Source organism: Sus scrofa, chromosome 11, assembly GCF_054392235.1.
Source record: "Sus scrofa isolate SSC_HxYL_T2T_F1_AM1 chromosome 11, Sscrofa_HxYL_maternal_Yorkshire_Landrace_v2.0, whole genome shotgun sequence".
In the NCBI taxonomy this organism is placed as follows: Eukaryota; Metazoa; Chordata; class Mammalia; order Artiodactyla; family Suidae; genus Sus; species Sus scrofa.
In genome coordinates, this window is record NC_139393.1 from 52,364,906 (window position 1) to 52,375,666 (window position 10,761).

The 10,761-nt window shown below is 39.4% G+C and overlaps 1 protein-coding gene across 2 annotated transcripts in view; it reads left to right on the forward strand.

Annotated features, from left to right (window-relative positions):
- PIBF1 (progesterone immunomodulatory binding factor 1) overlaps positions 1-4,870 on the forward strand; it is a 287,448-nt gene extending 282,578 nt beyond the window's left edge. For both annotated transcript variants that reach the window (XM_021065663.2, XM_084981936.1), the window contains exon 18: positions 4,666-4,870. In XM_021065663.2, coding sequence (XP_020921322.1) covers positions 4,666-4,671 — 6 coding nt within the window. In that variant the 3' untranslated portion in view covers positions 4,672-4,870. The remainder of the gene's footprint in view (positions 1-4,665) is intronic.
- Positions 4,871-10,761: the final 5,891 nt, after the last annotated feature.

The window sequence follows — 10,761 nt, forward strand, 5'->3', positions numbered from 1 at the left end:
GCCTCTTGTACATCTTCTGCAAATTGCCTATTTACTATCATTGCCTAATTTTCCTGGGGTTCTCTTTGTCTTACAAATTTTTTTTTAAGATCTCATTTATGACCGTGGATATGAATCCTCTATTGCAAATATGTTCTCCAGGTAGTCACTTACCATTTTAGGAGGTTGGGGTAGAGGGGACTTTGGCTTTTAACTTCAGGGTCACATTGATTCACAAGACTCTCCATTATATGAGTCTTTTTTCTGGACTTCACTACATAAATTCTTTATACAGCTCCAAGAAATTGGGTTTGCTCGGTCCATGGACCAATAGTTCTCACCAGTTTATCCCATTTGTGATTTACCTTAAGTACCATGTCTGCTCGGGCCTGGAATTCCCACCTCTCTTCTATCTGCTGTTTTGCAGAATCTTGTGTTTTCTTTAGGGTCAATTCAAGAATCAAAGTCCACAGCAATCTCTCTCTCTCTTCCTCCTTCACTATTCATTTGCACAAAGTTATTTTGTATTTTATGTGCACATATATTGTAACTTCGACCAGATGGGAAGCTGCTCAACTGAAGGTCCCTTGCTTTTGCCAAAACCCCAAGTGTCTTACACACAGTGCGAATCCAAGAAGTATCTGTTGCTTGTTTTAAACAATCTTTTTTATAGGAAAATCTACTCCTTCTTCCCCATACATACAAACTATGGACAATTTGCCTGTGAATTTCTTCAGTCATTTTTGTGTGTGTGTAATTGGTCTTTTTTTCCATTTGTCAGTATGTCACATCTGCTTAAAATGTCTGAGAACAATATTAAGGATCTGATTTTCTCAAAAGTCTCTATGGCGCAAATGGAATCTAGTATTTCTCAAATTTGAAAGACACAGCTCTAAGGTCTACCTTATTCCCTGGGGTAGGTCTTTGTTTCATGCTACCTGAAGTTTAATCTTCTCAGACACAGTCGCAGCACTTGGTATTGGATATGACATGGGCTCCTAGAGAAGGACCATGGCTGTACAGATGTTTTTTGGTTTAGTTGTTTGTTTTGCAATTTTTTTTTTTTTTTTTTTTTTTTTTTTTTGGTCTTTTGGCCTTTTCTAGGGCGGCTCCCGCAGCATGTGGAGGTTCCCAGGCTAGGGGTCGAATTGGAGCTGTAGCCACTGGCCTACCCCAGAGCCACAGCAATGCGGGATCCGAGCCATGTCTGCAACCTACACCACAATTCATGGCAAGCCGGATCCTTAACCCACTGAGCAAGGCCAGGGATTGAACCTTCAACCTCATGGTTCCTAGTCGGATTCGTTAACCACTACGCCACGACGGGAACTCCTGTTTTGCAAAATTAAAAGTCAAAACCTAATGTAGACTACATTAAAATACCATTAATATTTCATTCATTGCTCAAGCTTCTGCTGTGCTTTCCTTGAAACAATTCTTTTCTTTTTTAATCAGAGAATGTTTCAAAAAGAAACAAAAATAGAATGAACCCCTTGTATATGCATCACTCAGATCCAATCATTATAAACTTATGCCCAATCTTTTTCATTCCTAGTTTCCTTCAATGTTTACCCTCTCTGAGCTATTTTGAAAGAAATTCCAAAGGTAACATCATTTTATACGTATGTATTTTCCTAATGCCTTTGAAAGACAGCGCTGCAATAAAGTCCTTTCTGATATTTTAGTTCAAAGCACTGGAGGCCCTTCTGTGTGTGTGTGTGTGTGTGTGTGTGTGCGCGCGCGCGCGCGCGCGCGTGCACGCAGGTGTGCAAGCGTCTGTGCACACACGTTTCTGCGCTCTTCATTGAGACCTGAATTTTCTTTTTTTTGTTTTTGTTTTTGTTTTGCTTTTTCTTAGGGCCACACCTGGGGCATATGGAACTTCCCAGGCTAAGGGTCAAATTGGAGCTGTAGCTGCTGGCCTACGTCACAGCCCCAGCAATGCCAGATCTGAGCTGCGTCTTTGACCTACACCACAGCTCACAGCAAGGCTGGATTGAACCTACGTTCTCATGGATGAGCTGAGTTCGCTACTACTGAGCCACAATGGGAACTCTGAGACATGCATTTTCATAGAGTACTCTATATGGCAGAATCACGGTCAGTTGAAGAAACAAAGATTAATGTAACACGGAATATAACAAAAGGAAATTTGATACATGCAGTGATGGTGGTGGCACATCAGGACCATCCATGTGACAGAAATGATAGGTTCACAGAGGCTGAGGAAAGGGCTGTGTTTTAGCTGAGGTGGAATTGCATTGTGGATTTATGACAGGTTCTCCTCAATTTAACTCCAAGTTAAATACGAATCTGGAAAACCAGTGCTAGAAAGCAGGATTTCATCTTTTGAGGTAAAACAAATAGTTTCCTCACCTTTTTTTTTTTCCTTTGTATTTTTAGGGCCCTACCCAAGATGTATGGCGGTTCCCAGGCTGGGGGTCAAATTGGAGTTGTAGATCCTGGCCTACACCACAGCCCCAGCAACGCCAGATCTGAGCCGCGTCCTCCACCTATGCTACAGCTCAGGGCAACGCTGGATCCTTAACCCACTGTGTGAGGCCAGGGATAGAACCTTAGTCCTCATGGATGTAGTCAGATTTGTTTCTGCTGAGCCATGATGGGAACTCCCTCAAACTTTCATTCTTTTTTTTTGTTTTGTTTTCTGCCTTTTTGCCTTTTCTAGGGCTGCTCCCGCGGCATATGGAGGTTCCCAGACTAGGGGTCTAATCAGAGCTGTAGCCGCTGGCCTACACCAGAGCCACAGCAATGCGGGATCCGAGCCGAGTCTGCGACCCACACCACAGCTCACGGCAACGCCAGATCCTTAACCCACTGAGCGAGGCCAGGGATCGAACCCACAACCTCATGATTCCTGGTCAGAATCGTCAACCACTGCGCCACGATAGGAACTCTTCAAACTTTTATTCTTTTTTTCACTTTAATTTCAAAATGATTTTTAAAACTTACAGACATAGATTGTAAGAATAAACAAAAAATTCCCATATACTTTTTACCCAAATTCACCAATGACTACCATTTGGCTACATCTGCTTTCTCTGTTTCATAGTTTCTCTTCTCTGTTTCTGTCTGCCTGCCTGCCTGTCTGTCTGTCTCTAAACACACACGCACACACACACACACACACACACACACACACACACACACACACACACACACACACACTGTTTTGTTGGCCTCGATTAATTCAACTGTTGGTTGCAAACATCAGGACTTTATCCATAAATATTTAGGGGTATTATTCTACGAACAAGGATATTCTATTATGTAACCATAGTTACACATTCAAGTTCAGAAACATAGCATTGTCCATACTCAAATTTTGCTCATTACCCCAATAATGTTCATTACAAACAATGCTGCAGTCAACATTCTACTGCATCTACCTTTGTGAATACTTAAGTGATTTGGAGGAATGGACACCTGAAAGTGGAATTTCAAAGTGTATGAATATTTTATTTACAGTTCACACTCAAATTTTGCTAATTACCTCAATAATGTGTACTGTGACAACTCCCTCCCATCCCCCATGGAGGTCAAGCCAGGATTCTTTATTCTTTTATTTATTTATTTTTTTTTTAAGGGCTGCGCCCACCGCTTATGGAAATTCCCAGGCTAGGGGTAGAATCGGAGCTACAGCTACCGGCCTACACCACGGCCACAGCAACTCTGGATCTGAGCTGCATCTGTGACCTACTCCACAGCTCATGGCAACACCAGATCCCTAACCCACAGAGCGAGGCCAGGGATAGAACCCACATCCTCATGGATGCTAGTTGGATTCGGCTCCACTGAGCCCTTACGGGAACTTCTATTTATTCCTTTAAAACGAAACAATAGCTAAGTCTTTGTCTTTTGTGACTCTTTCATGATAGTTAGATTTTTGAAGCATGCAGCCAATGGTTTGTAGAAAGTTTCTCAGTTTGTCTGACTTTCTTCATGGTTAGATTTCAGGTTATACATTTTTATATACAATAAAATACAACAGAAAATAAAATGTGGCCTCCTTCTCAGTGTCTCACATCCCAAAAACCAAACCAAAACAAAACAAAAAACCACCGTATCAGTTTGCTCCATTAATGATGATGTGAATTACTGTCATCTGCTTAAGGTAGTGTCTGCTGAGTTTTTTCTGTTGGTAAGTTACCATTTTCCCCATTGTAATTAATACCTTATTTGTGGGGAAATACTTAGAGACTATGTGACATATTCTGTTCCTCATCAGAATTTCACCAAATGGGAGTTCCCATCGTGGCGCAGTGGTTAATGCATCCGACTAGAAACCATGAGGTTGCAGGTTCGATCCCTGGCCTCGCTCAGTGGGTTAAGGATCTGGTGTTGCTGTGAGCTGTGGTGTAGGTTGTAGATACGGCTCGGATCCCACATTGCTGTGGCTCTGGTGTAGGCCTGGTGGCTACAGCTCCGATTCGACCCCTAGCCTGGGAACCTTCATATGCCGAGGGAGCGGCCCAAGAAATGGCAAAAAGACCAAAAAAAAAAAAAAAAAAAAAAAAGAATTTCAGCAAATGATTTTAGCTTCCATTAATTCTTGCTGAATTGATCAATACTACAACGGTTGTCAAATGGTGATTTTTCTAACTCTTCTTTCTTCTACAGTTTTAGACGACATTCTCTCAAATCTTTATTTTTAATTTCACCTTTTAGGATTAGAAGAACAGGAGCTCCTATCATGGCGCAGTGGGTTAAAGAATCCAACTGCAGTAGCACAAGTCACTGGAGGTGCAGGTTTGATCCCCAACCCAGCGAAGTGGGTTAAAGATCTGGTGGCCTAGGTCACAGGTATGGCTTGGATTTATGCGGCTATAAAATTAAAAAAAAAAAAAAAAGAATAAACTGAATTCACCCAGCATCGATGGCCTCTTTGGTGTGAGTCACTGCTCGGAGACAACATGAGGGACACAAAGACAAGACTGACTGTGTCCTGAAGGGACACTTGATTTGGTGGAAGAGGTGGATTCAAGGCCAATGGTAAAAAAACGCTTTATTGGGCATGTAAAGCTAATGGGTAGGAGAGGAAACCCAGGGAGTGTAATTTTTATGGGGGCATATGGAGTGGCCTTGGGAGAGGCGAGGGGTTTTAGTTGGCTTGTGATTTCTGATGTATGTGGTCAAAGAAAGACATTACATTGGAGGCAACAGCAGTGTAGCATTTGGGAAGTGACAAATAATCCCTATGGTTAGAGCCTCAGGTTTCTGGGAGAAGAAGCAGAGGGTGTAGTGAGATTCTGGCTTGGAAAAACCAGCTGGAATTGGCTTGGAGTTCCATGTTGAAGAGTTTGGACTCCAGTTTTCTAAGAGAAGCAGTGGGACATGTTTGAGGAAGGGGAGTTAACCTGTCAGATGATGCTTAAGGACAGGGATTATATGTCACCCACCTGTATTTCCAAGGCCTCCAACAGTGCCCAGAACATTGGGGGTGTTCAGTAAATGTTTGCAGGTACCAATGACGGGCTGGATGATTTAGAATACGGAGTGGGGTGTGTGTGTGTGTGTGTGTGTGTGTTACTTGTGGCTTGAGATCATGATGCGAAGTTGGAAAAAGGGGAGGGAGCTGTTAACTCTGAAAGCAAGTCCCTTTTGAATTGTTTACAGAAAGTATTTTAAATATGAAGTTCCTAGACCACCACCACCATTCTCCCTGACTTTGATTTTCCATTCCAAGGATTACTTTTTAATAACTTTGGGTGCCAATAAGGAGAACAAATCTCTTAGAAAGAAGATAGTATGGACCATCCCATTAGAAACTTTTTTTTTTTTTTTTTTTTTTTTTTTTTGCTTTTTAGGGCAGCACCTGAAGCATATGGAAGTTCCCAGGCTAGGGGTCTAATTGGAGCCACAGCTGCCGGCCTATACCACAGCAATGCCAGATCTGAGCCACGTCTTCGACCTACACCACAGCTCTCAGCAACACTGGATCCTTAACCCACTGAGCGAGGCCAGGGATTGAACCTGCAACCTCATGGTTCCTAGTCGGATTCATTTCCACTATGCCACGATGGGAACTCCCCATTGGAAACTATTTATTTCTGTATCTTTATAAGTATTTTAGAATTCAAAAAAAAAAACCAACAACACAAATAGCTCTTCGAAGTTGCATATAAACTTTAAGAGCCTACGCATTTTGCCAAAACACTGTAAATAACCTAGTTCTTTTAATAAAGGAAAACAAAGTAAGAAAGTAAAAGGAGATACCCAAAGCAACTTTGCGTATAAATCATTGTAGTAGTCTTCCTGATGTTATCCCTTAGGAAATGAATTCAAGCATGTTTATATTTACACGTAAAACATTCTCAGGTCGTCCCTTTCCGACTTGAAAACTTGTAATCTCTCTTCAGCTTGTTTATTCTGCAGTGAATCCTGAAAATATGCTGATTTGGTTAAAAAGGTTTACATATTTTCCCAGCAGAGTGTTGGCAAGTTGTGGCCACACTGGGTGGTTTCAGATGGAAAATCATTTGATTTTCACCTACAGTTCCAATAAACCTTAACTGTATAGAGGTAACATTTATTTATATTTCATTTTTATTTTTATTTTTTGTCTTTTTGCCTTTTCTTGGGCCGCTCCAGCAGCATATGGAGGTTCCCAGGCTAGGGGTCGAATTGGAGCTGTAGCCGCCGGCCTATGCCAGAGCCACAGCAACTTGGGATTCAAGCCGCGTCTGCGACCTACATCACAGCTTACAGAAATGCCGGATCGTTAACCCACTGAGCGAGGCCAGGGATCGAACCCACAACCTCATGGTTCCTAGTTGGATTCGTTAACCACTGTGCCACGACGGGAACTCCTATTTATATTTTTAAATTAAAAGTATTTATTCTGATTACAGATTAAATATATGGCAATAGTGGAAAATTCAGAAAATATTCCAAAGTATAAAGCAATGTAAGACTACCCATCATGTGACAATCCATTGAGAGCCACCAAAATACATGCATGTTTTGTGTATTCTTTTCATCTTTGGGTGTGTTTATAAAACTTTTTAACTATCTTGGGAGTTCAGTGGGTTAAGGACTCAGCATTATCACTGGTGTGGCTTTGGTCACTGCCCTGGCGTGGGTTCGATCCCTGGCTTGGGAACTTCTGCAGGCTGTGGTTGTGGCCACAAAAAAACAAAACAATAAAACCTTTTAAATCTTCTTTTACTTAATATAAGTAAAAGTATTTTTCCACGTGACTAAATATCCTTTAGTAATGTGATTTTTGGTAGCAGAACAGTAGCCGCTGTATGGATATGTAACTTCTATTGTGGGACACCTGAGTTCCAATGTATATACAATCACTTCCTAGAGGGGGACATTAACTATTGTTTTAAAGGTTGTTTACATTTTTAGCCTTCTTCACACACATTGGCCAGCTGTCCTCTTCAAAAGTTATACAAGTTTACACGACCATCACCAGTGGATACAAGTAAAGGTGGGAAGAGCCAGCACTGGTCTTGGCACTGTCCTTACACACTTCCTTTACCAATTAACCTCCAAAAGGGTATTTCCTTGTGATCCGTGCACAGTGCACCTGACCATTCATTCACTGTGATGCCCCACAGCCTAGTCCCATTAGGGCTTTTGTCATCACGTGAAAGGCAATTGGCTCAAAACGCTGCTCATTGTGATGTTGGTGATGTGGCCTCCTTAAAAGTTCTAGAAGACTGCTTGGTGTAACCACTTCAGTTCAGGGTTTTTCTCTTCACCTTTCCTAGCTTGTTTAGAGTCAGAATGCAAATACTGTATGGTTTAAGCTGCAGTATGCCTGGCCTGTAAACTTTATATTTATGTCATTTTGGTCTGCTTGTTATACTAACAAGGTGGAAAAAGCAATCCCCGTCCCCCCAAAAGGTAAAATACTGCTTTTTGTGTATTATTAGAGTTTTTAAAATAGGATAAATTATAGTACATTTAGGAATAAGTGCACATTGAGAATTTTATGAGCTATTTCAGGGAGAACCCATTTAAATCCAAACTTAAATATAGCATTTAATGTCTTAAGAACTGGGGTTGGAGATAGGAAAAAAATAGAATATTAAGTTTTTTTTGAAGACATCACTTTATACAAAAGGAATGAATGTCTTTTCTCATGTGTCTTAATTTTTTGAGTCAAAGTGGTTTGGATTTTGACTAATCTCTGAAGCTTCTATTCACTGTGTTCTTTTCTCAATGGGTTTTTTTTTTTTTTTTTTCTTTTTATGTGTGGCTACGAGCAGTTGCCACTAAGAAAAAGAAAAAGATTACAAGTGTGAAATAGAGAACAAAATTGTCTTATGTTTCTGGTGATACAGATTCTATCACCCGGTGGACCATCCATAAATACTAAAAAGTCACTTTAAAATTAAATACCCTCACCCTAGAGAAGAGTATCCTTCCTTACAATTTTTTTTTTTTTTTTTTTTTACTTAGCGTTGTGCTTTATCTGTGGCCCAATATCACTCAGAAATTTGATTCTGATTTTTCAGAAATGCAATATTCCTTGAATATTCTCCAAAATGAATAAAATGCTGTCAAACATATTTTAGATCCCTTAATTTCAAGCTCTCTCTGATGTTTTGGCAAACAACGAATACAGATATTTCTGTTGCCGTGTCTTCCTGTGAACACTGCCCTAGTTGATAGCTTCATATTTTTCTCATCTCATCATTCAGAAGCTATTTACCCATTTTTTTTTTCCACTGCCTCCTTCAAATCCCTCCTCCCCCACCGTTGAATGCCTGTTCAGCCCCCACACATTCAGGCGTATTTATTCCCGTAAAGATAGTGACACTTATGGTTTATTCTAAGACTAAATCTGTGTTGCCCAGTGACTAAGGACCTAAGCATGCACACTGCTTCTATGCTTACCCTCCTACCTAACTTAACTACTCACATCTTTTCTCTTTCCCTCAGAATTCTCTGTTTTGGCACAGTTCAGTTAACACACCACTGCCAGGTCACTAATTGATTTTTGAAACCTGACATTTGTTTTTTGTTTTCTCCTGTCTTCCCTAATGGTACAGCACTACTAAGCAGGAAGGAATGCAAAGAACTAGAAAGTTCAAAGTAATTGAGGATCTGTCCATTCACACTGTCTGGCTTCATGCCAATGTAGAACCTGGAACATTTGAAAAATATCAAGTTTTAACCCTTTTTGCTAAGTTGATGAAGCAGCTTTGCAGCTGGAACATTTGTGTTCGCAGCAACAGCAAATAAGCTTGGTTGAACATGTTCTTTATATGTTCAAAACTGCATGGCAAATATCTCAGAAAAAGATTACTTTCCAATTTCCGAGCTATTGTACAGTGCTAAGCTAGTTATTTGCTGTGTGATTGCAGAGCTGGGCATTTGAGAGAAACCATTACTTGAAAGTGGCAACCCTATTTCATGAATCCTTATGTCAGAAATGAAATTTAAATCAATGCTACTGTATTTGAGCAAAAAAGACTATATTCAGCTTTTCTGTTGTAAAAACGTTTCAAGCCCACCCATAGTTCATATCTATATTCATGAAGAAAAGTGGAACTATGAAAACAATTTAAAAATCTTTAATAAGAATATTTCATTAGAAATTTATCAAATACTTTTTTTTTTTTGCATTGGAAAAGCTTTTGTAAATGAAAACATGCTAAAAAAATGGTGTGAAATATAGAAACATTTCCAGTAAAATAACTGGACTTTTACTGCAGTGAAAACTTAGGTTGAAACAACAGGGCACCGACCCTCTGGTTAAAAAAAAAAAACTAAACTAAACTAAAAACAAAGGAAAGGTTTAGATAGGCTTAAAAGCAAATTCGAACATGGATACCAAATTGTATTAAATCTAATTAGATTTAAATTGAAAGTTAAAAAGAACGCAAAAGTTCTATTGAGTTCTCTCTATTACACTGAGTTTTGATCATGTTATCATTATTAAATAAAGATCTTTCAGGGTTCAAATTTTTTAAAGTTATGTTAAATCCCCTATCAAGTCTATAATCTGTTTCTAAATTATTTATTTAATTGGGCTCAGTATTAGAGAAAATCAGGACAGCTTTTTGAAGGTGAAGGTGGAGAGTATGGGATTGTTTGCTGAGAAAAATAATCTACCAAAACCACCTTAAATAATACTTTGGTAACAAGAAAGTAGTCGTCAACCATTCTCTGAAAGCAGTCATCACAGCTATAAAAATGAATCATTAACAATAATGAAATGAAAAAGAGAAAAGATATATTTTACAGTATAATTTTACATTTCTAATAATTAATAATATCTTTAACACTTTATGGGTATATTAATTTTTTTAATCTACACACTGAAACAAGACCCGTATCTTTTCCTTCTCTGAACACTTTTCTAAGAACTCTTTTTTTTTTTAAAGCTGTTTTACTTTACTGCAAACTGATGTTGTATATGTAAAAATGTCTAATGGTTAGAGTGTGCTGTCAACATATATACATATGGAGTAGTATTCCAGGCATTTTTATTGCAGTTTACGTTATATCTTCCCAATAAGACAGATAAAAATCATGTACAAGGACATTAAGGATTAAGGAAAGTGGTTTCCTTATGATGGCTGGCAAATAGTCACCATAGTAAATGGACGATGATATATTTTGGCTATTGCTTTCCCACAAATTTGGAGCCCCCGTTTTCAGAGCTGCTGCGTGTCTAATGATTGTGGCTTCTTTGGTTGTTTTCCCGTAGGTGTAGCTGCCACGGTGTAAAGTAAATGTGCTACGTTTCTATTTTGTAAATATTAAACTCCATTTCTTGAACACACAGTGGTAGCAAAAATA